At 42.3% G+C, this 25582-nt stretch overlaps 2 protein-coding genes across 12 annotated transcripts in view; both read right to left on the reverse strand.

Moving 5' to 3' along the window:
- The window catches only part of USP54 (ubiquitin specific peptidase 54), a 135423-nt gene extending 120313 nt beyond the window's left edge, over nt 1-15110 (reverse strand). For 3 of the 10 annotated variants that reach the window (XM_047825280.1, XM_047825278.1, XM_047825277.1), the window contains exon 1: nt 14974-15009. The gene's annotated coding sequence lies outside the window, so the exon portion shown is untranslated. Of the gene's footprint in view, nt 1-14190; nt 14401-14507; nt 14688-14973 lie in introns of those variants that run through there. The other 7 variants (XM_047825283.1, XM_047825279.1, XM_047825282.1 and 4 more) reach the window with 5 other exon arrangements.
- On the reverse strand, nt 221-24450 carry MYOZ1 (myozenin 1). Of its 2 annotated transcripts, XR_007145340.1 has the most exons (8): nt 24343-24450; nt 22944-23034; nt 21838-22016; nt 20002-20245; nt 19478-19643; nt 18106-18571; nt 9790-9797; nt 221-231 (listed from the first exon to the last, which is right to left on the reverse strand). XR_007145340.1 is itself a non-coding variant. In XM_047825287.1 (6 exons), exons 2-6 carry the CDS (start codon nt 23014-23016, stop codon nt 18340-18342), a joined length of 894 nt encoding a protein of 297 aa, XP_047681243.1. In that variant the 5' UTR covers nt 23017-23034; nt 24343-24450; the 3' UTR covers nt 18076-18339. The 2 variants fall into 2 exon arrangements, 1 of the variants encoding a protein (XP_047681243.1); XM_047825287.1 differs by lacking the exons at nt 221-231; nt 9790-9797 and having other exon boundaries at nt 18076-18571.
- Nucleotides 24451-25582: the final 1132 nt, after the last annotated feature.

The raw sequence follows: 25582 nt of genomic DNA on the forward strand, positions 1-25582 counted from the left end.
TTTAAAAACAAGTTATGTCTTTTCATGAATTTGTAGAATAGGCATAGGAAAGGCAACTGTAAATCAGACTTCTATAGATTGCCCAGTTAAAATAATGGCCAGAATTTCATTGAGATTTCCTACTCAAAATAACTTGTGATGTGGCAATTTGTGGTTTAAACATTGGTTAAAACATGAATAATATAAATGTGTATTTTCAATATCAGTAAATACTCTAAAAGTCAGAGGTGTCTAGAACTTACCTTTGTAATTACAAAGTTTCTTATTTCAATTCTGTGAAATAACTAGAGGTTTCCTTAGACCTGGTAGGCCCCAACTAAAATAACACTTCTTTGGGGTGCCTGAGTGGCTTAGTCGGTTGAGCATCTGACTTCGGCTCCGGTCATGATCTCACAGTCCGTGGGTTCAAGCCCCGCGTCAGGCTCTGTGCTGTCAGTTAGGAGCCTGGAGCCTGCTTCGAATTGTGTGTGTCTCTCTCTCTGCCCCTCCCCCACTCATGCTCTGTTTCTATCAAAAAATTAATAAACGTTGAAAAATGTTTAAATAAATAAATAAATAAATAAACAAACAAACAAACAAACAGACAGACAGACAGACAGACACTGCTTTGGGGCACCTGGGTGGCTCAGTTGGTTAAGTATCCCACTCTTAATTTTGGCTCAGGTCACAATCTCATGGTAGTGAGATCGAACCTCATGTAGGTTCCACACTGAGCATGGGACCTGCTTGGAATTCTGTCTCTGACTCTGTTCTGTCCCTCCTCAGCTTGTTCTCTCTCTCTCTCTCTCAAAATAATGAAGGAAGGAAGGAAGGAAGGAAGGAAGGAAGGAAGGAAGGAAGGAAAGAAGGAAAGAAAGAAAGAAAGAAAGAAAGAAAGAAAGAAAGAAAGAAAGAAAGAAAAGAAAGAAAGAAAAGAAAGAAAGAAAGAAAGATTCTGCCTTTCTCTGGGGTTTCCCAACACTGAAACAACACATGGGAATTTCCAATTGTCCACAAGCTCTTTTCTTGTCTTCACTGACCACGAGTAAAGATAAATAAAGGCTGAAAGAAACAGCAAAAAAAGATCAAGAAATTTATTTTCTTCTGGCACCATACAACTTTGACTGGGGTCAACATTCAGGACAGGATGCACCACCAAAGGAAGTGGATCTGCACAGAAACAACAGCTGAGCCCAGGTCAGAAATGAGACAATGGCACACAAACAAAGAGAAAGTTCTGTTTCTATAGATAATGGATTTTTCTACAAGCCTGACTATGAAACTACTGTACTGCCTAAAAGATATCTATTTAGAAATTTCTTCTCATGAGAAAAAACTTTTTCTTCTGGGAATTTCAAATAAGTCATTGAATTCCTGCTGGCTTTATATTAAAATCCTACCTTTCATGTCACAAGAAAAAATGAACCTACATACCAGGTCAAAATAACAACAAAAATATTCCACAAGAGTCCAATATAGTCTTATCCTCAGGTTCTGTTTTCATTTCAAAACTCAAATGCTATTTGAAAAATATGCTTTGTAGAAAATGCTTCTTGCTTTCAACATGGTACAGGAAGGTACTTTGCTATGAGAAAGTGCTTAAATACTGAAATATAGATTTCAGAAAAGTTCATTCATTGCGCACCAACAACAGGGTTATATTTCCTATTTGCAAAAAGCTAAGTAATGAATATAATACCTTTTTTCTCAAAAGCCACTTGCCTAGAGAGCACATTTTTTTTTCAACTTTTTTTTTTTTTTTTTTTGGGACAGAGAGAGACACAGCATGAACGGGGGAGGGGTAGAGAGAGAGGGAGACACAGAATCGGAAACAGGCTCCAGGCTCTGAGCCATCAGCCCAGAGCCTGACGCGGGGCTCGAACTCACGGGCCGCGAGATCGTGACCTGGCTGAAGTCGGACGCTTAACCGACTGCGCCACCCAGGCGCCCCGAGAGCACATTTTTATAGCCGAACAGAAAGAAATAAGAAAAACTCTAAAACAGTAACAGAAGATTAAAAACATTGTTGTATATCCTACAATCATATAAATATTGATGTTTGTGTCTGATGTAAATGAGAGAAAAAAAATTCACAAATTTAGTATATGGCACTGTCCCCAAAACAAAAATAAAGGGGGCGCCTGGGTGGCGCAGTCAGTTAAGCGTCCGACTTCAGCCAGGTCACGATCTTGCGGTCCGTGAGTTCGAGCCCCGCGTCAGGCTCTGGGCTGATGGCTCAGAGCCTGGAGCCTGCTTCCGATTCTGTGTCTCCCTCTCTCTCTGCCCCTCCCCCGTTCATGCTCTGTCTCTCTCTGTCCCAAAAATACATAAACGTTGAAAAAAAATTTTTTTTAAACAAAAATAAAGAATTTGGATAGCCTTTTCTACAGATATACTCCCTAGAAGAAAAAGGACTAAAAAGTAAACCTCAGAGGTGTTAGGTGCCTCAGTCAGTTAAACATCTGACTCTTGATTTCCACTCAGGTCACGATCTCACAGTTCCTGAGATTGAGCTCTACATGGTGCTCTGTGAGGACAGTGTGGGGCTTGCTTGGGATTCTCTCCCCCCGCCCCGCCCCTCCCCTGCTCACTCTGTCTCTCTCAAAAAAAAAAAAAACATTTTAAAAAAAGTAAACCTCAAGGTGAATTCTACTTTCCCACTAATTCTCATTAAACATAAAAAATGTGTCCATATTTTTAATATCAATAGACAAAGCTATAATTTTAGTGAAGATGTGATCAAGCTGGTGATTGGCTCAACATTAACCTGAACATTAGAATTTATCTTCAATATTATTTCTTCTGGGAACAATATTGTTTTTCTACAAGCTAAATGTTCCTTTTAGCACTTCATGTTATTTTCCCAGCTCCATACCCATACCATTCCTACTCATCCCAATGCTCAGCAATCTCTTCTATGTCTGGAAAATCCCTTAACACTCACAGCTCCCAGAATGTTATCCTTGTCAACCTCTGCCTTCCCTTGCCTTTTCAATGATGCCTTTCACTTATAGGCACATCCAAACCTCAATAGGACAGTGAATTTATCAGCAACTATCAACAATGGAAAGGGTCTCGAATGGGGTGGGGAGTTTCATGTGTGACCAGCAGTTCATGGATTCCCTACCTGCTATACTTAGCCATTTTGACATAACCTTTAAGGCAGACACCCTATCTTGGTATTCTTTTTAGTGCTATCCATTGGCATTTTATACACCGATGGAAATGTTCCATATCTGCACTGTCCAATACAATAGCCACATGTGACTATATGGCTAGTACAACTGAAGAGACGAATTTTTACACTTATTTAATTTTTTAAATATTTTTTAGTGGCACCTGGGTGGCTCAGTCGGTTGAACGTCTGACTTCAGCTCAGGTCATGATCTCACAGCTCATGAGTTGGAGCCCTGCATCGGGCTCTGTGCTGACAGCTCAGAGCCTGGAGCCTGCTTCAGATTCTGTGTCTCCCTCTCTCTCTCTACCCCTCCCCCACTCATGCTCTGTCTCTCTCTCTCTCTGTCTCTCTCTCTCTCTCTCTCTCTCTCAAAAATAAATAAACATTACAAAAAAATTTTTTTAAATATTTTTTAAATGTTTATTTAAAAACACTCAATAATCACTCTGAAAGTAAACGGACAAAATGCTCCAAACAAAAGACATAGGGTAAGGCACCCGGGTGGCTCAGTCATTAAGCATCTGACTATGGCTCAGGGCATGATCTCACAGTTCATGAGTTCAAGTCCCACATCAGGTGAGCTCGAGCTCCACTTCAGGTGAGCACAAGCCCCACTTTGGCTGAGCTCGAGCCTTGCTTCTGGTGAGCTGAAGCCCTGCTTCAGGTGAACAAAAGCCCTGTTTCAGGTGAACAGGAGCCCCACTTTGGGTGAGCCCCCCTTTCTCTTTCTCTCTCTCTACCCTCCTGGGATTCTCCTTTCTCTCTCTGCCCCTTGCTCACTTGTGCCCTTTCTCTCTCAAAACAAAACAAAACAAAACAAAAAACACACATAGGGTATGTCAGAATGGATGGAAAAACAAGATCCATCTATACGCTGCCTACCAGAGACTAATTTTAGACCTAAAGACACCTATAGATTAAAAGTGAAAGGATGGAGAACCATCTATCACACTATGCTAACAGAGGTCAAAAGAAAGCCAAAGTAGCCATACTTGTATCAGACAAACTAGATTTTAAAACAAAGACTGTAAATGAGATGAAGAAGGGCATTATATCATAATTAAGGGATCTACCCATCAAGAAGATCTAACAATTATAGGGGTGCCTGGGTGACTCAGTTGGCTAAGCATCCAACTTCACCTCAGGTCATGATCTCACAGTTAGTGAAAGACTCATCCTCAATGGGGAAAAACTGAGAGCTTTCCCTCTAAGGTCAGGAACATGACAGGGATGTCCACTCTCACCATTGTTGTTCAACATAGTACTGGAAGTCCCAGCCTCAGCAATCAGACAACAAAACAAAATAAAAGGCATCCAAATTGCCAAAGGAGAAGACAAACTTAAACTGTTCGCAGATGACATAATACTCTACATCAATAACCTGAAAGACTCCACCAAAAAACTGAACTATCGGGGCGCCTGGGTGGCACAGTTGGTTAAGCGTCCGACTTCAGCCAGGTCACAATCTCGTGGTCCGTGAGTTCGAGCCCCGCGTCGGGCTCTGGGCTGATGGCTCAGGGCCTGGAGCCTGTTTCCGATTCTGTGTCTCCCTCTTTCTCTGCCCCTCCCCCATTCATGCTCTGTCTCTCTCTGTCCCAAAAATAAATAAATGTTGAAAAAACTGAACTATCAGCTAGAACTGATACGAGAATTCAGCAGTCGCAAAATATAAAATCAATGTACAGAAATCAGTTGCATTTTTAAACACCAATATTGAAGCAGCAGAAAGAGAAATCAAGGAATTTATCCCATTTACAACTGCACCAAAAACCATAAGATACCTAGGAATAAACCTAACTAAAGAGGCAAAAGATCTGTACACTGAAAACTATAGAAAGCTTATGAAAGAAATTGAAGAAGACACAAAGATATGGAAAAACATTCCATGCTCTTGGATTGGAAGAAGAAATACTGTTAAAATTTTGATACTACCCAAAAGCAATCTCTACATTCAATGCAATCCCTATCAAAATACCAGCATCCTTCACAGAGCTAGAACAAACAATCCTAAAATTTGTATGGAACCAGAAAAAGACCCCAGATAGCCAAAGTCATGTTCAAAAAGAAAATCAAAGCTGGAGGCATCACAATTCAGGACTTCAAGCTGTATTACAAAGCTGTAATCACCAAGACAGTATGGCACTAGGCACTAAAACAGAAACATAGATCAATGGAACAGAATAGAGAAGCCAGAAACGGACCCACAAATGTATGGCCAACTAATCTTTGAAAAAGCAAGAAAGAGTATCTAAGGGAAAAAAGACAATCTCTTCAGCAAATGGTGCTGGGAAAACTGGACCACAACATGCAGAAGAATGACTCTAGACCACTTTCTTATACCATACACAAAAATAAATTCAAAATGGATGAAAGACCTAAATGTAAGACAGGAACCATCAAAATCCTACAGGAGAAAACAGGCAGCAACCTTTTGACCTTGGCTACAGCAACTTCTTCCTAGTTATGTCTCCAGAGGCAAGGGAAATAAAAACAAAAATGAACAATTGGGACCTCATGAAGATAAAAAGCTTCTGCACAAAAAGGAAATAATCAACAAAACTAAAGGCAACCAATGGAGTAGGAGAAGATATTTGCAAATGACATATTGGATAAAGGTTAGTATCCAAAATCTATAAAGAACTTCTCAAATTCAACATCCAAAAAACAAATAATCCAGTGAAGAAATGGGCAGAAGACATAAATAGACACTTTTCCAAAGAAGACATCCACATGGCTGACAGACACATGAAAAGATGCTCTCTATCACTCATCATCAGAAAAACACAAATCAAAACTATGATGAAATACCACCTCACACTGTCAGAATGGCTAAAATTAACAACTCAGCGAACAACAGATGTTGGTGAGGATGTGGAGAAACAGGAACCCTTTTGCACTGTTGGTGGGAATGCAAACTGGTGCAGCCACTCTGGAAAATAGTATGGAGGTTGCTCAAAAAATGAAAAATAGAATTACCCTACAACCCACCAATAGCACTACTAGGTATTTATCCAAAGAATACAAAAATGCTGATTCAAAGGGGCATATGTACCCCAATGTTTACAGCAGCACTATCAACAATAGCCAAATTATGGAAATAGCACAAAGGTCCATTGACTAATAAGTGGATACAGAAGATATGTAGTATGGGGCGCCTGAGTGGCTCGGTCATCTGAGCACCTGATTCTCAATTTTGGCTCAGGTCATGATCTCACAATTCAAGTCCCGCGTCAGCCTCTACACTGGCAGCACAGAGCCTGCTTGGAATTCTTTCTCTCTCTCCTCTCTCTCTGTCTCTCTCTCTCTCTGTCTGCCTCTCCCCTGCTTGCACTCTCTATAAACAAACAAACACACACACATTAAAAAAAAGATGTGAGATACACACACACACACACACACACACACACACACACCGGAATACTACTTGACTTAGCAATCAAAAAGAAGGAAATCTTGGGGCGCCTGGGTGGCGCAGTCGGTTAAGCCTCCGACTTCAGCCAGGTCATGATCTTGCGGTCTGTGAGTTCGAGCCCAGCGTCAGGCTCTGGGCTGATGGCTCAGAGCCTGGAGCCTGTTTCCGATTCTGTGCTCCCTCTCTCTCTGTCCCTCCCCCATTCATGCTCTGTCTCTCTCTGTCCCAAAAATAAATAAAAACGTTGAAAAAAATTTTTTTAAATAAAAAAAAAAACAAAAAGAATGAAATCTTGCCACTTGCAACAATGTGGATGGAACCAGAGTATATTATGCTAAGAGAAATAAGTCAGTCAAAGAAAGACAAATATCATATGATTTCATTCATATGTAGAATTTAAGAAAACACAAAAGATGAACATAGGAGAAGAGAAGTAAAAATAAGATAAAAAGAGGGAGGGAGGCAAACCATAAGAGACTTTTAAAGACAGAACAAACTGAGGATTGCTGGAAGGGAGGTGAGTGAGAGGATGAGCTAATGACTGATGGGCATTAAGGAGGGCACTTGTTGGGATGAGCACTGGGTAAGTGATGAATCATTGGGTTTTACTCCTGAAACCAATAGTACACACACAGTATGTTAACTAACTCGAATTTAAATAAATATTTTTAAAATTAAAAAAAATCTTTTTTAAAAAAGAAAAAGATAGATAGCCACCCAAACACCCTGTGAGCATAAAAATTTTAGTGTATCAGGGAGCCTGGGTGGCTCAGTCAGTTAAGTATCCAACTCTTGATCTCTGTTGGGGTCATGATCTCACAGTTCATGAGATCAAGTCCTATGTCAGGCTCTGCGCTGACAGCATGAAGCCTGCTTGGGATTTTCTATCTCTACCCTTACCCGCCTTTGCACACATGCACGCTGTCTCCCTCTCAAAAATAAATAAATAGGGGCACCTGGGTGGCTCAGTCAGTTAAGCCTCCAACTTTAGCTCAGGTTGTGATCTTGCAGTTTGTGAGTTCGAGCCCTGCACTGGGTTCTGTGCTGACAGCTCAGAGCCTGGAGCCTGCTTCAGATTCTGTGTCTCCCTCTCTCTCTGCCCCTCTCCTGCTCACAATCTGTGTGTGTTTGTGTGTCTCTCTCTCAAAAATAAATAAATGGTAAATAAATAAACATTAAAAAACATTTTATTATATCAATAGATACCACAGATAACACAACACATTAGAGAAACTATGTGCCCTCTCTATACATAAATGTAAATATATATGACTTTTTTTAAAAAGTGTATGCTGGGGCGCCTGGGTGGCGCAGTCGGTTGAGCGTCCGACTTCAGCCAGGTCACGATCTCGCGGTCCGTGAGTTCGAGCCCCGCGTCGGGCTCTGGGCTGATGGCTCAGAGCCTGGAGCCTGTTTCTGATTCTGTGTCTCCCTCTCTCTCTGCCCCTCCCCTGTTCATGCTCTGTCTCTCTCTGTCCCAGAAATAAATAAACGTTGAAAAAAAAAAAAAATAAAAAATAAAAAGTGTATGCTTCCACATACATATAAAGAGTTCTTGTTAATCAAAAGGTAAAAGAAAAAGTTTAAAAAAAAAGTCAGGAGCGCCTGGGTGGTTCCAGTGGGTTAAGCCTCAGTCAATTTTGGCTCTGTTCATGATCTCACAGTTCATGGGATCATGGCCTGCATCAGGCTCTGCACGGACAGCATGGAGCCTGCTTAGGATTCTCTCTCTCCCTCTCTCTATGCCCCCACCCCACTCACACTCTGTCTCTCAAAATAAATAAATAAACTTAAAAAAAATAACAAAATTTAAAAAGTCAAAGGATAGAATAAACAGTTTCACAGAAAGAAATATAGTCAATAAAGAAAAAATATGCTCAAACTCACAAGTAACCTGAAAACTGCAAATTTTCTACCCATCATATTAGTAAAAATGTACAAGATTGATAATACCAAGTGTTGGCAAGTATGTAAGGATATAGGCACTTTCATAATCTGCTAGTGGAATGCATAATAGTACACAGACTCTATGAAAGGCAGATTGGCAGTATCTTTGAAAATATACATACCTTTCAAGCAATAATTACAGCCACTACTCTACAGGTATTCTAGAACATCAATCCAAGAGAAAGAATAAGGGATGTTCATTTTGGTTGGTAAATGCAAAAATCTTTGACAACTTAAATGTCCATCAATAAAAAAAAAAAAAAAAGGTTAAGTAAATTACAAAAAATCAAAAGGAAATACAATCAGCTGTTAAAAAGTATATATTGACAGAAATCTTATAGGCACATAGCTAAGTTTTAAAAAAGAGAAAGAGCTGCAAGGGTACCTGGGTGGCTCACTCAGTTAACCATCTGACTTTTGGTTTCAGCTCAAGTCATAATCTCAGAGTTCAGGAAAGTGAGCCTTGTGTCAGGCTCTGTACTGACAGCAAGGATCCTGCTTGGGATTCTCCTCACCCTCTCTCTCTGCCCCTCCCTTACTCCCACTCACTCTCTCTCATAATAAATAAACTTTTAAAAAAGTGTTTTTAATTTAAAAATAAATAGGGGCACCTGGGTGGTTCAATCGCTTAAGCGTCCAACTTCAGCTCAGGTCATGATCTCATAGTTTGTGAGTTGGACAAAGTCAGCTCTGTGCTGATAGCTCACAGTCTGAAGCCTGCTTCAGATTCTGTGTCTCTGTCTGTTTCTGCTCCCCCCCCCCATTCTGTCTTTCTCTCTCAAAAATAAACATTTAAAAAAAATTGGGGGGGGTGGGGATGCAAGCTTGTGCAGCCACTCTAGAAAACAGTATGGAGGTTCCTCAAAAAACTAAAAATAGAACTACCCTATGACCCAGCAATTACACTACTAGGTATTTATCCAAGGGATACAGGTGTGCTGTTTCGAAGGAACATTTGCATCCCAATGTTTATAGCAGCACTATCAATAGCCAGTATGGAAAGAGCGCAAATGTCCATCGATGGATGAATGGATAAAGAAGATGTGGTATATATATATACATACAATGGAGTATTACTTGGCAATCAAAAAGAATGATATCTTGCCATTTGCAACTATGTGGATGGAACTGGAGGCTATTATGCTAAGTGAAATTAGTCAAAGAAAGATGAATATCATATGACTTCACTCATATGAGAACTTTAAGAGACAAAAAAGATGAACATAAGGGAAGGGAAATAAAAATCATATAAAAACAGGGAGAGGGACAAAACATAAGAGACTCTTAAATATGGAAAACAAACAGAGGGTTACTGGAGGGATTGTGGGAGGGGAGATGGGCTAAATGGGTAAAGGGCATTAAGGAATCTATTCCTGAAATCATTGTTGCACTAGATGCTAATTTGGATGTAAATTTAAAAAATAAAATAAATAAATAAAATTAAAATTAAAAACATTTTAATAAACAAATAAATAAAATCTTGGAGCATCTGGCTAGCTCAGTCATAAGAGCATGCTATTCTTGATCTTGGGGTTGTGAGTTTGAGCCCCACGCTGGGTGTAGTGATTACTTAAAAAATAAAATCTTTAACAATTTTTTTTCAAGTCTTTTGAAGAAGACATAAACACTGAAGACAAGAAAGAAAAATAAATATGGAAAAATGTTCAATTTCACAGGCAAAGAAATGGAAATTTAAAGTGAGATAGCACTTTTCACCTATCATGTAAACTGTTTTTAATTTATTCAATGTCTATTTACTATTGCTGATATAAGTGCTGGGAAATTAATACTTTTTCCCACACATCCCTGGAGGAGTGAAAATGGATAGAACCTTTCCAAGAGGTATGTGTATAAAAGTAGAAGAAAAGATCTTCAGGCTCTCCTGTGGAGATTCAGAGTTAAAGAACACTTTTCGGCCATTATCCTCTTTACACATCGGCGGTTACTCTTTCAGTTTTCAACCCTCTGGGGCAGAAGTTCCATGCTCTGCCCTCAAGGCTCTTCCTCTCATTACACTCTTACTCTAAACCTTTCTTAGAAAAATGTCTCAATGCCTAAAAATAATTCACATAAAAAACATGGGCACCCAGCCCACTTAGTTAAAAGGTGTTAGAAAACAGAATCTTATTCACACCCACATGTTTGTGGAGCCTATAGATGAGGGACTGCTGCAGAAAGTCAACTGAATGAAAAACCTGACCTGACTCACCTTCAAATGTGTATGTATTTCTTAATAATATTAGGTATTACAACATAGTTGTAACCCTCCACTTTTTTCTTAATGTTTATTTATTTTTGAGAGAGAGGGAACATGCAAGCACTAGTTGGGGAGGGGCAGAGAGAGGGAGCCAGAGGATCCAAAGCAGGCTCACTGACAGAGAGCCCAATGTGGTGCTCAACCTCACGAGCCCTGAGATCATGATGTGAGCCAAACTCAGATGCTTAACCAGCTGAGCCACCGAGGCTCCCCCCTCCGCTTTTTGAAGGCATATAAACATTTATTAAAATGGGTCAATAATGCAGCTAGACACAGAAAAATGAAACAGTAATATAATAAACCAAATGTAAGAAGCCTCTGAATGAACTATGCATTTATCCTAAGTATCAGTAGGAAGTATAAGTACAGTAGAAGGGAAACAAGTCATCAGTTTGTACTCTCATCTATCAATAGCCTCCTGACAACTCTGGTTTCCTGAAATTAGCTGAGAGCATCTATAACTCAATGCATAGTGATTATTAAATATAATTTGGCAATGTGGTACAGTAGAAGAAACACTTAATTAGAAATCAGGACACCTGGGACATTGCAGGAGTGTGACTTTGGCAAGTCACTTAAAAGTTCCTGTTGCCTTGGGGCATCTGGGTGGCTCCATGGGTTGAGCATTTGACTCTTGATTTCAGATTTCAGCTCAGGTCATAATATCGCAATTTGTGAGATCGAGCCCTGTGTCAGGCTTTGCACTGACAGTGTGGATCCTGCTTGGAAATCTCTCTCTCTCCCCCTCTCTCTCTGCCCCTTCCCCACTCTGTTGTGTGTGCATGCATGCACTCTCTCAAAATAAATATACTTTTAAAAAAGTCTGAATGCAAATATATAAATACATGTGACATGTATATATTTTTCTTAATACAAAAAAAGCAGTATAAAATGTTTAAATCTCTTAAAGTCTGTTGTAATAACATTTGCTCTATACTGCATATGAATATAATCATTTCCATTATTAAAATGATCACTTTCTAGAAGATTGCAAATGTTAACAATTGCTTGTTATGACTATTTTCCCAAGCATAGCTCCCTATACAATTATATACAACATGAATATGGCAATTTACTCAATTCTCTGTTCAACAACATAAACTCATACTTAGCATCATGTTAATATTCAAATTAGTTCCCATATGTAGTGTAAACATTTGAGGGAGAAAAAATATATGAACAAAGACACAGAGGTTGAATTCTGATCTTCTGGCCAATTCTACCTTCAATCTCTGCCCCACCCCAATCTCGAGGTACTCTCCCTGCAAAAGAAAGGAATCTTGCTTAGGTTTTTCCAATCACATATATTTCCAACTCCAATCCCTAATCTGACATTTACTAGCTCTATGATCTTTAGCAACTTCCTTAATTTTTTGTTTAAAATTGAAGCACTAAGGACCAGCTGAAGAGCAGAATGTTATGAAGATAAAATGAGATAATGTATCTGGTACATTAATAATCAGTCAAAAATTTTAGTTATTATGCTTATTATTGACTTAAGAACATACAGTGATATTTAAGAGTACCAAAAAAAGACTTAAATCACAAGCTGACTTGTGAATTTTGTCATTGTAACTTTTATCTCTTCTGAGAAACATAATATGTATTCTATTAATGCAGCATAGTTTAGAATTTGTTTAGTATTTTGTAATTTTTAAAATTATTTCTTCCTTTATAATCTTGTCAACTAGGAAAACTCCTGAGGGCCAGAATCTTGTTTCATGAGCTTGTGTGCACATACTGTGCTTTTTTTTTTTTTTTTTTTTTTGAGAGAGAGAGAGAGAGCACATATAATGGGGGGGGGGGGGCGTGCAGGGCAGAGAAAGAGAATGAATCTCAAGCAGGCTCCAAGCTCAGAGCCTGCCATGGGGTCCATCCCATGATCCTGGGATCATGACTTGAGCCAAATCAAGAGTCAGACACTCAACGGACTGAACCACCCACCTGCCCCTATATTGTTCTTATTACATTGTAATTATTTGTTTCTCTGTCACTCTACCGGGGTTCTGAGCATTGCAAGGCAGAGAGCACAGCTTACCCCTATTTGTATCCTAAAAGCTTAGTAATGATACAAAATAGGTCTCAGTAAATGTTTGTTGAATGGATAAATGAATGAATTACTCTCACCCCTCCCCTCAATGCCTTACACAGTACTCCACACATAATAGGAACTCAGTAAAGCTCTTTAATGGATCCATGCAGAAATCATTTGGACCCAACCACATAAAGCTGTATCTTGCCTCAGAAAGGCTTTAAAGTGTAGCTACTAATATTACAAATTAAAACTTTTAGTCTAACACATATCAAATAAATAGGTTCAATGACTAACCACATCAAGGGTAGTGCCAGAAGGATTTAAAAGCCATTATTCTAATTAATGAATTTGTGAACCTCAAATGGAAAAATCCAGTTACATAATCAAAAGAGGTTATCCCCTACAAATTTATACCTACAAAAGACAGTAAGAAAAATTATCAGATAGTTTGCCTGAATTGAAGCCATTGTTTTCAGTAGAAATAAGAGTTCAGGAGCAAAGCGGTCCAACCTCATCTCCACAAAATAGTTCTGAAACCGAGAAACTAAATATTTTGCCCTCTCCTTGATTTTAACTCCTGGGAGACTCACTTTATTCCCAGATTAGCAGATATTCAAAACTTGTTCTATCTCCTAAAATAAAACTTCATCCATTTCTTAAAAGGCAAATAACCTGAATATGCGCACTTTGGGAACACTAGGTTTTATATTCAAGTTAACTAAAACTATCCCTAGTGTTCAGCCTTCTGCTGCAGCAATAGAAACACGTTTCTTACTTTTTAAATTACATTCGTGGAAGGCTTAAGTGTCGTGCTGCACATTCTTTCACTGTTATCAGCTAAACTGGTTTTACACTGCATATATAATTTCAAAAGTACACCGTAAAGGAATTCTATACTTGAATGAATCTGGGAAGAAACGTGATCTCAGCACACACACCCCTTCTTTCAACTCAATACGCTCCAGAGGAAGCACATCTTAGGGGTTTTTTTTTCCTGAAGAATTTCTCTCCCGTCCCCACCCCACACTTTATTTTACAGCAGCAATCATTCATTATCCCACTCAACAGTCTCTCCGCAGAAAGAACCTTTCCAACTAATCCTAGTTCACCAGGACCCTACTTCTACATCTTACAGTCCGTGGGGGATTTCTTTGGAAGGGACAAGTGTTGGTGGAGGTCCGGGACGCCACCATTCCCGCCACGCCATTTAGGACCCAGGTCTTGGCGCGCAGTCTTAGACCAGCTTTCGGCGGACCCCGTGAGCCGCGAAGGGTCCGACACAGTCCCCCCGTCCTCACCAGTGCAAAGCAAACCGGGCCCAACCTCTGTGCTCCCATTCAATATACCCTCCACCTCGCGGTACCCCATTTCTTCCCACTTACTCCTCGATGTTGTCCGGTCCCTGTATCCAGTTCTGAGTCCGCGTAACCCTCTTCCTTCCAACGCACACCCTTCCACACTCCGGCCCCTGCCCCTTGAACCCTACTACACCGCCGTCCCTCCCACTGGACCTCACGGCAGCTCTAGCCCTCCGAGTGCCCTAGTGCAGACCTGCGCCAGGTCCCTTTACCCACTGGACCTGGGTCCGCTCCAACACGTCACACTTGGGCCCGTTATTCCCGACCTACCCCCACCACCAGGGCTACCCCCTGCACCCCCGTTACCTCCGACCCCGCCCCCCTGAGGGTGTCGCACTCACAGTTCCTGCCGCCGCATCCTTAACCGCCGCGGCTGCTATAGCTACGGGGAGCCAAGGCAACCAGCTCTCGCGACACTTTCCTCAGCTAACGGCGAGAACAGCCGAGAAGAACCTCTAGCAAGAAAGTAAACGAGTCGGGCTTGAGAAGGCTAAGTATATCTCGCGATAGTAGTATGTAAAATGGCGGCCGCCAGGCGTTAGGGGCGGCCTGGAAAAGTCTGGAAGTGGGTGAGAGCAAAGAAGAATGTGTATCGAGAGAGTCGGAAAAGTATCGCAGGGGGGAACGGGTTGACCTGGGGGAAGTTAGTACGGCGAACCCTACACTGGAATAGCTTTAGGAATGTGGCCTTGTTTGCTCCAAGTGCCTCAAAGTTAGAGCAGTGACGCCTTTAGTTCCGTTTTCCTGGCATTTTCCTTATGCATGAGGAGTTAGAGATGGAGCGAGCAAGCCAGATGTTGATCTTACCGTCTCGTAACCTTCCTTCAGGAAATTTTCATCCGTTCTTCTCACACTGGTTTGCACACGGTATTTGGTTTCACAGAAATAATTTGTTTATTCACGAGTTCCCCACCCCTATCAGTTCGCCAGACCAAAATAGGAAATGAAAGGTTTTTTTGTGTGTTTTGTTTTGTATTTTTAATTGAACATAAGCACAGGTGTTTGGCCTTGGATGCGGAAGGGGACCGCATTGGTGTATGACTTGAACTTTGCACTTGTTGCTTGCAGCTCTGTGGACACATCCTTAATTCCTGACTCACAAAACTTAGTTGTAGGGCTTTCTCTGTGCTCTCAGACAACTGTAAATGCAGACTGAGAAGCATCTGGAACAGAAGATGGATTTAAAGAACGTAGTGGAGGTTGGTTGGAAAGTAGTGAGTTATTTTAATTGGTTGTTCACAGTCAGTAACAGATCGAACTTACTCTCTTTTCCTCCTTCTCACTACTGCACTGGACTTAAAAACAGAACAACAACAACAACAACAAAAGTTGGTGAACAAGGAAGAGTAAAACAGGAAGTAATTTTTTGGAATTTTTCCCCCAACTTTAAGGGTAGGCGCTGAATTATTTTAGGGTTAACTGAAATCTCTATGTCTCATGAAGGTTGTTATGTGTCTTTGTACAGCTGATGTCTCACACAATACCTGGTATACAGTAGGCACTCAATAAACATTTGTTAAAGGAATATAGTCCTTAACTTTGGTGAAGGACTCACAGAGTTTTAAGCATGAAAATCTGATGGAAATTGTGAACCCATATCCAGATCCTGTCTGTGCTCTACCCATATTCCCTCAGCCCACCCCAGAGCTTACTACAGCCTTGATAGATAGTGCAGGTCCATACCTACCTACCTCAAACACCTGTGTATTCCTTTGCCTGGAAGTGCCAGCAGAGTTAAAATTCCCAGTAGCAATCTGCAACCAAAGAAAGATGGCATTTGGTAGCTAAATACTACAGTTCCTCATCCCCTCAGTGGGGCAATTCTGAGTTCACTGTAGTGTTTCCCAAAACTTACTAACATACAAATCACCTGAAGAGATGAGTAAGACACAGATTCTTGAGTTTTCATTTTTAACCAATCTCCCAGGAAACAGTGATGCTTTCAAAGGACCACACTTTGAAAAGCATTTTTCTCAGTAACAAATGGGACTCAACTCCAGTTGCCCAAAGCACCTTTATTGGCGTTCTTCTCACTCCCTTACACTGTTTGGATTTCTGGAATCACCTTCCAACCTTCTGGGTCCACATCTTTGTCTCAGGATCTACCTGCATCCATATCTTTGTCTCAGGATCTACTTGGGGGGGAAATCCAACTTATGGCAACACTGTCCTTAGAAGAATACACACAGGGGATGCCTTAGTGGCTCAGTCGGTTAAGCGTCTGACTTAATCTTGGCTCAGGTCGTGGTCTCATGATTTGTGAAATCGAGCCCCGCATCAGGCTGCACACTGACAGCATGGAGCCTACTTGGGATTCTCTCCCTCTCTCTCTCTGCCCCTCCCCTGCTCACTTTCTCTCTCTCTCTCAAAAATAAATAAAAACATTAATAATAATGATAATAATAATAATAAGTATTTGAAAAAAATACAAACAGAAAAATCTTTGGAAAATAAAAGGGGGTACCTGGCAGGCTCAGTTGGTGGAGCATATGACTCTTGATCTCAGGGTTGCAAGTTCGAGCCCCACATTGGGTGTAAATATGACTTAAAAATAAAATCTTTAAAAAAAGAAAAAGTAGAATACAGAAATAGAGTTTTGTGTACGAGTTTAAAGGAAGTATGAGTCCTCTGAAATTTGTTTAGGTTGTAAAGGAAAATGATCAAGGTAAATGTTATGTGACCCAAGGTCCATGAAAATTAGATCAGTCTATGCAAAGTTTAGCAACCTAATAAAAGCATTAATGGCTCATGGAGTTGGCTGAATTCAGCCAGCTCTCCTCAGAAGTTATTTTCCCAGATCCTATTAAGCCGTCTTCTTATTCTTCCTGGTCCTCATCTCTTATTTTGTGGAACACAGAGGTAACTAAGTCTGGGAATCTAAAGAAACCACATGCTTGAAATAAAAATTAAAAATTTTTAAAAATAGGGGCACCTGGGTGGCTCAGTCGGTTAAGCACCGACTTCAGCTCAGGTCATGATCTCACAGCTCATGAGTTCAAGCCCCGCATTGGGCTCTCCCAGCTGAGAGCCTGGAGCCTGCTTTGGATTCTGTGTCTCCCTCTTCCTCTCTGCACCTCCCCCACTCATGCTCTGTCTTAAGAGAGTCTCTCAAAAATAAACATTTAAAAAATTTAGGGGGGTGGGGGAGAGGGAAAATGGGTGATGGGCACTGAGGAGGGCACTTGTTGGGATGAACACTGGGTGTTCTATGTAAGGCAATTTGACAATAAATTATATTCATAAAAAATGAAAATTAAAAAAAATGTTTTAAATAAAATATTGTTGCTCATTCCTATTGGGCTGTCACAGTTTTTTCCCCTAATTACAGTGCTTTCTGAATACCACTGAAGTGCCCTCATGAACCTTAGCTCTTTTCTGACTATGCTCACACAGAACCAGCCATACTATAACTGCACCTTGTTTCTCCCACTTTCTTCTGGATTCTAACTTGGTATGCCATCCTTTCAGGAATCTGTAACCTTTGATTTATATATTCCTCAGCCCATTCTGGTGTCATCTGGAAACTTTATGGCATGTTCTACTTTTGTGATAATTGGATAATCCTGATCATCCCAATCTCTAATCAGCTACACAAACAGAACTAACACTAAGGTCACCAACACCTACTTCCTAACCACTGCACACAATAGCTTCTTAGTTTTGCCCACATATGGACCAACACATGTGTTTGTGCATGATTGTCTTATGTACCATTGAATAAGTATGTCTTTGTATACACCTATGAATATGGTCTTGTGGGTGTGGACATGGGTGTGGTATGTAAGCAACCAGAGCTCAGGTCTGGTCTTGAAGTCTGAATAATGAACGTTTAGCACTTGACTTTAATTAGTCTCTGTGCATTGTTAGCCTTAGTTTTTATCTGCCCTCAAATATCAGAGGAAGAATGAGTTCATTTCTTCAAAGTTTATTGACTGTTACCAGTGGCAGAGCAAATTCCATTAAAGAGCAGGTTCCATACAGAGCAAGTTGGTGAGAAAGGATGCTTGGAGTGGGGACTTGGAGTGAAGACTGGAAAGGCAGATCTCTCCCTCCTTTTCCCCCTCCATTCCCACAAGGATACTGGATTTACAGTGAGGGCATCCTGCTTAACATTCTCTCTCCAAATTAGAACCTGAGAAGAGAAATTTAATTCAAAGTAGAGGAGGAAACACCTCACAGCTCCTCTGTTTCTCCATCCAAGGGGATGCCAATATCCACATTGTAGTCTACTGGCTCCCCAGAGCTCAGCCAGGGAATAGGGGTTCGATTAAAAGAAGGCCTGTTGGAGAGATTCTGGTTGTAAAGGACCAGGGGTTCACTCAGTAGGGGCCCCAGGTCAAACTTGGGCATCTGGAAGGTCATGCGTTTGGAGGCCTTCTCATATCCACCATAAGGCATTGCCGTCCTGAAAAGAGAATACATTATTTAATTAAAAACCAGAACAAAAGGAACAGCTTTATCAGTGAGGTATTACCCTTTTTTGAGGATGGGGAAGTCTGTGAATTTTAATTTAGGTTGCTTCTGCACTCCTTTTTCTCCCTTAGTGCTCCATTCCCCATTCCTGGTTTGCTTTTTTCTCCAGAGCTAATGATGAGAAAAGGAGTCTAGTGGGGTACTAGATAAAGAGGTTCATGGATAGTTGTGACTTAGACACTATAGACCCAAGGGTCTGAGACTACCTTAAAATACAATGTAGACCCCCCCCCCCCACACACACACACACAACTCCTACCCCACCTCCAGTGGATAGCACATGGCTTGGTGAGAGGAATTAACATTGCCTGGAGAATTCAGGCTTCTTAGGACCAAATGCAAAAGAATGGTGCTTCCCCATTCTGCTTTCACACAGATCTCCTGTTCACAGTCTAGAGAAGCCCAATTCCAAAAGAATAGATACTTAAGCCTTACTAGAGAATAAGGAAATAGAATCCTCCTACAGGGACAGTAATGAAATCCTAACTTTGAATGAAGGGAACTTCAAGAGTCCTTTAAACATGTAATATATTATTCCCATTTTAGAGCAAGGCAACCAAGGCTCAGAAGTAGGGTGACTGTCCCATGCCCACTCTGCTAATAAGTGGTGAAGTGAACTAAAATTCAAATCTTGCCTCACAGCAAATGTTTCCTCCATCATACTGCACTACTTCTCTGAGTTAGAGTGAAAAAAGCAAAGGCTTTCAATTTGGGTCCCCATATTCCTTCCTTCCCTCCTCAGCCTCCTTCGGAAACATTTGAACCAAAGTCTCCATTCCAACTAAGCACATTGTGCCACACACTGGAATGCATCTGGTTGCTTCCTCATACCCCCTACCTGTTGAAGGACTTATATTTGGGAAGCTCAGCTTTGGCCCCATAGGCCAGCAGGTCGATGCCAAGTTCCACTTTTTGCTGAGGGTCAACCCCCATAGCTCGCTCCCATGGGGAAATATAGGTCTTGAACACAGTGATATGTTTTCCTTCTCCACCTGTCTGGTCTCCTGGCAGCCATGGGAGAGAAAATTGAGTCAATAATAGCAATTAGCAGCCAGTGGAAGTTAGTCTTACACCTCTGTACTAGGGAAGTTGCTGGGGCCAATCTTGGTAATTGTGCTAGTTTTGTGGAATCCTGACAGCCCAAGGGCAGATCTGTGACTGAAACTGAAAAGCCAGAAAGGTGACAGAAAGATCAAGCTCCTGGGTGAAATAGACATATTTTGGCATTCTCCTGGGGTAAGAGAGTCCATCTAGGTACCTCAGCAGGCCTCCCTTGCTCCCTAAACCCAGTCTAGGCCTCATTCCTGGGGATATCTCTGCTCTAAGAACCAGATAACATTACTCTTGCATAAGGATACTTGCCTGTTCCTGTCTCGCCAACCCCTGCTGTTCCAGCAGTTCTTCCTTTGCCATTCTGGCCCCCAGGACCACTTGTACCCCCAGATCCAGACCCAGAGCCCTGATGGTGCTGCTGGTCAGAGCCATACTGTCTGGCAGAGCCACTTCCCCCTGCCTGGCCTCCACTGCTGCCTTTGCTGTAGGAGAATCCCTGACCAGCTGTGCCCAGCTGTCCCCCAACTGTGGGAAGGAACTTTTGGAAGTGATCCTGTAAAGAAAGAACAAATTAAGGGGAAGGTTATACAATGGGTATGGGAAATATACAAAGACAAAGGTGGTGTGCATAGCAAGGAGGAGATGATCAGAGAAAATGGCCAACCAGAAGACACTGAACCCTCTGAGATCTCCCCTCCAATAGGTGGATAGTGGATAGCCTGACAGAGAGGAACTGAACTCTCCTAATGGATAGGACCCCCCCTTGGCTCAGTTCCTCCAGTTACACCTTAAGGTAGGGACAGCTCATTCTCCACACTTTCCTTTCCCATCCTTACCAAGGCAAAGAGGACCAAGACTTGCACCCCACTATAATTTGAAAGGATGGGGTTGGGACAGAGAACCCAGGCTTAATTTGAAAAGCTAGAGAGATGTCTGCCTCTTCTTTTTCTTTATCTTGTCTAACAGACAGAACTCTCTTCTTTGTCTTTCTCTTCCTCTCCCTCTCTGCTCTTGGTGCCTGTTGAACCAGGACTTCCTGACCGTGAAACTGTAGCAGGTAGGGGGAAGGGTGACCAAAAGTGCAACCCTGGATTCAGCCCCAAAGCCTAAAAATAACCCCACCAACTCCTTCAGGAGGCTCTCCTAGCCACCCCACCATGCACACCCCTATGCTCCAACCAGTGTAACCAGACCCAGCCAGGGAGGAGGGCTTTTGGCCTCCTAAAGTTAGATATGACCAGCTCAGCATTTTTGCTCTGCTCCTACATAAGGGCCAATGACAGAAAGTCCTGCCTCTGGCCCCATGTAGGCATCTATTTCCACTTTCCCCTGGCTGCCCAGTGAAGGTAGAGGGGGAGGAAAGGTAATGGAGAAGATCCCCTTTTTCTCGGCTATAACATCTTGTGCCTGGCACCCTTCCAATCCCTCCTTCTCTTTGGAGAATGATTCTCACTAGAGAATTCTCACTATCTTAGAAGACAGTTTCAGTTCCCACATCCAGAGTTCTTAGATCCTATAGATAAAAGAATGGCTCAAGAAGGAGATGTTTATAAAAATTCACTTAACTCGTTGTAGGGTTACCAGATTCATCAAATAAAATTATAGGACATCAGTTAAATTTGAATCTTAGAGACACAACGAATACTTTTTTACTATAAATACACTTCAAATATTGCATAGGACATATTTACATACAAGAGAGTATTCGTCACATATCTGAAATTAAAATTTAACTGGTATCTTGTATTTTTTAAATTGAACTAAATTAAATTTTTATGTCCCAAATACTTCATGGGACATACTTTACTAAAAAATTATTCATGCATATCTCAACTTTAAAATACAGGACTGGGTGTCCTGTCTTATCTGGCAGCCCTATCTTTAACACTTAGCCATACTGGGAAGGAATTTTCCCCCTGAGGGTGTGTACTCTTCACCCCCACCTCCCCTTCACTGGCTCTAAGATAGAGACAGAGTTTCAGAAGTGGGCTATAACTCACCCTGGAGGTTTAATATATCTGGGGACTTAATAAGCTTATAAATTTGCAGAGAGGGGAGGTTGGTGGTATTTTGGAGATTCAGGGACCACCAAAAAACTGTCAGAAGAGGCACTAGGCTGTGAGAGTTATAAAGTTCCGAACTCACCATTGAGCTGTCAGAGAAGACATCAGGGTGGTTCTCATAAATAAATTTCTCTACCCTCATCTGCCGCAGTTTGAACATCTTGGAGCCCCTATTAGTGAGCAGCGACAGCTCTTCCAACATCACATCCCTTGGGACACTGATCTTCTTGCCCAGGTTCAGGCCTGAGCTCTCCTGTCGACCTTCCAGGGAGGTGGGAAGGAAGAGACAAGGAGAAAAGTAAGGTTTTCTAGGTTCAGAATACAGATGCCAACCACAACTAAGTGTGTGTGTCTCCTGCAGAGATCCCAGAGGTGAGCAGATACTGTCTGATGAAGTTCTATGTAGTTTGTGAGAAATTTTTATTTCCTGGGTTTGGAGTTGGAGACAATGCACAGGAACTGGGGTGCAAAGTGGAATCAGTATACCAGAGTGGAGAGAGTGAATAAGGCAGAAGGGGCAGAGGCATGGGGTGCAGGGCAAAAAGACTAAAGGAACATCATAGATGGAGACCATTGGGGAGACTGTAGCCTGGGGGAAAGCCCAAAGGCCAACACTGTGTGAAGTTGACCACATCTAAATACAGATTTCTGTCTTAACTACTTTCCTTTCTCTTCCCCTCAGTGAACCCTGGCTGCAGACAGACTTTGGGCATTGGGAGAGCTCTTCATATGCATATACTCCTACCACCCCCCAGGAAAAAAAAAAAGTCTAAGTATTTTTCCATTTTATGTGTTTCCACAGGTTCCCTAGCACTGGAGGGGTGGAGGGAGGGGAAGTAAGAAAATTAACCATTTACTGAGACTTTACTCTGTGCCCGTCTCCATCATATATATTTTTTTCCTCAAACATACCTCACTGACCTGTGAGTCCTGTTGTCCTGGACCTGCATTGGGTGATATGGCAAGGATATTATTGTCTCAGATTACAAGGTGAAAAGGGTGGAAGGGTGTGTGATCAGTGTTGAATCCTTTCTCCACCTTTCTCCCTGCCCCGCCCCCCCCCCCAAATTTCTCGTGTCTCTTCATATCTCTTCACGTTATTTAACTTTATGATTTTTCTGGGACTTCTGAGGCTGAGATGCTCTTAACAAGAAGTCCCTACACTAGGTAGGTGCAAATATGCCATACCTCCAGTTAGTTCCATGATCAGCTTACTGGATTTCCTCTTCTTGTTTGGGGCTGGGGTTCCTGAGAGTGGCATTGTGGAGGCAGATTCAGCCTGAATAGGGTGAGAAGGGGGAGTTAGAGGATGGACAGGGACTGGAAGGTATCTGCAGTAAGGTAGTACTTCTTAACTTGGGGTTAAGGGCTTCAGGTTAAGGGTATGTGTGTGTGTATATATATATATATATATATATATATATATATATATATATGTGTGTGTGTGTATATATATATGTGTATATATATATATATATAATAAACGTATATTTTTCCCTAAAAAGGGGGAAAAAACAATGGGTGAAAACCCATTGTTCTAGGGCTTCTCCTTTCTTGGAGGTGAGGCAGAAAGTATAGATGCACCCTCTACCCCTACCTTCTATAAACCTCCTTTCTACTGTTAAAATAGAGCTGGTGCAGGGATTAGGAACACGGTATGTGTGGGGGGCAGTGAGTAAAACAAACAACACACAGGCTGGGCACTGCACCCAGGTTTCATTGGCTTGGCATGACTTCAAGTTTTTATTTTCATGGGGATCTCAGATTGGGGCTGTAATTCCCAACTCTGGGTCTTTCCTTCCCAACTCTGGGTCTTTCCTCAGTCTTCCTCAAGCCCTGGCAGGGGTGCAGAGGGCAGTGGCACAGAAAAATATTCTGCCAGGGTCAAGGAGATTCGGCCCAAAACATTCTCCATAGGAAGGAGAGGTTGTTGCTCCTCTATTGGGCCAGCTGGAGTGTGGCCTGGGAGGTCACAGCAGTGATCCTTGCTCCCTTTCAGTAGCTCCCGCCCCAGACCCCAGAGCTGGGGTGGAGAGGAAGGCCGGGGGCATTTGAACCTTGATGCACATCAGTTCAGCAATATCATAGCGGTAGGGAATTGAGGGGGGATAGGAACATAATAATAGAATCTGGCAGTGGAGGGGGACAAGCTGGGAAAAGATGCAGACTCCAGCCCTTCCTTAACAGAAGTTGGCACTCAGCAAAACACTGTCTTTCTGCTGAGTCCTATTTCACAACACATCTGCATTTCTACTAACTTAATGGGGTATGCTGAGACAAGACCCCCGGAACTGATAAATGGGCATTTACTATACTTTTCTCAGCCCTAACTAGGTTCTTTTTCCCATCCAGCCTCTCAGATCCCCTTCTTATTACTCCAGTGCCTCCTTCAACATCTCCATTTCCCCCACCCTCCTAAGCCCCTCTTCTTCCAACTCTGTGGCTCCCCTGAACTGGACAGCTGAGAGCAGAGCATACATAGGGGAGGGAGACAAGTCTCCCAGGATCAAGGGTCACTCTTGCAGACACAGACACAGCAGTCAACAGAGTGGGCTCCAGCCCCTCTGGCCATAGAGCTGGAACTTACCGGCTGCAGAGGTGGTGGTCAGCTCTCCTGGGGGTCCAGCAGCTTTGGAGGACTGAGCTGCTGTGACCGGAGAACCCGAGCTGGGCAGGCGTGGGGGCAGCACTGGCAGTGGGGGAGGGAGGGTAGTTATTAATAGAGATGATGAGTACAAGCAGCTCAAATGGCACTGGGGGTACTGAGACCCTGGAACCAAGATCCCGCCCTCCTTGCCCAGAGGCTCAGGAAGGAGAGGAAAAGCCTTTGGGATTCTCCCACTAAGCTGTCTGAGCCAGGGATCAGTCTGCCCAGAGACTCCCCTTTCTTGGCATCTAGAGTCTGAGATCCAAAGAAGCATTCAGGGAAAAATTGAAAACTGTGAGGGAAAGAGGAAGCAAACAGAAAACGGTGGACAAGAATTTGGAGAGCAAGAATTTGGAGAACATGTCTGGAGAGTCACTCAGAACCAATCCAGGCTGGAGCTGGAGGGACTATATGGGTACATTTTGGGAGTGGGAGGGCTTAAGGGGCTATGTTTGGGGAAAGGAAATCTGTTCACAATGTTTTAAAAGTTCCTCGATGAGTTGATCTTTTCTCTGGGAAAGCTAGATCTTGGCAGGACAAGGGACCAAATTAACCAAACCCAGTGCTTCCTATGCTGTCAGAGATGAGGTGGGGAAGACTTGACCAATTTCTCCCTTTTCGTCCCCATTTGCTGTTGGGGTGCTCAATTCAGCCTGTTTTGCAGGATAAATGTTGGTGTCTGAGATGTACAGGTAGGCTTCTAACCTGCCAGGTCCTTCCTCTCTAGGGTTTCCACTTGGGATTTTCCTCAAAAGGAGCACACACCCAATAGGATCTAGATTGTCCCATTCATACTGTTTCAGAGGAGCCCTTGGGCAAGGGTATAAGTTTGAGAGCTTCCTTAAAAGAATCCTGTCATTTGCCCAGTCCCTTCCTCAGTAGCTACATGAACATCCTACATCCTCTTCCACCTCCTGCTCAGATTCTGGAACCAGCTGCTGCTGCACGCTGCACCTCTGTTGCAGCCACCACCATCCTATTGTGGCTGCTTTAGTGACTTTGCAGCTTCTGGAATGCCCTTCTGTCACTCTGTGAGCTCTCCACTCTTCCTGATCTTGTCTTTTCCTGTCCTGAACTTTTCAGGCTCAGCCTAGGGGCTGAAAGATCATCCTACTCCCCTCTAGTTGGCCTCTGCCCAGACCAGTTTAACATCCAGATCTCTCTCATCTTTTGTCCTCCT

Source organism: Prionailurus viverrinus, chromosome D2, assembly GCF_022837055.1.
Source record: "Prionailurus viverrinus isolate Anna chromosome D2, UM_Priviv_1.0, whole genome shotgun sequence".
NCBI lineage: Eukaryota > Metazoa > Chordata > Mammalia > Carnivora > Felidae > Prionailurus > Prionailurus viverrinus.

What these genes read in the sequence shown, in the direction of transcription:
- MYOZ1 (XM_047825287.1), bottom strand. Translation starts at nt 23,016, where the DNA reads ATGCCACTCTCAGGAACCCCAGCCCCAAACAAGAAGAGGAAATCCAGT. An exon ending in TCTTCTCTGACAGCTCAATG is followed by an intron (nt 20,246 to 21,837) that starts GTGAGTTCGGAA and finishes CTTTCTTTACAG; the next exon opens with GATCACTTCCAAAAGTTCCT. An exon ending in GGTTGGCGAGACAGGAACAG is followed by an intron (nt 19,644 to 20,001) that starts GCAAGTATCCTT and finishes CATGGCTGCCAG; the next exon opens with GAGACCAGACAGGTGGAGAA.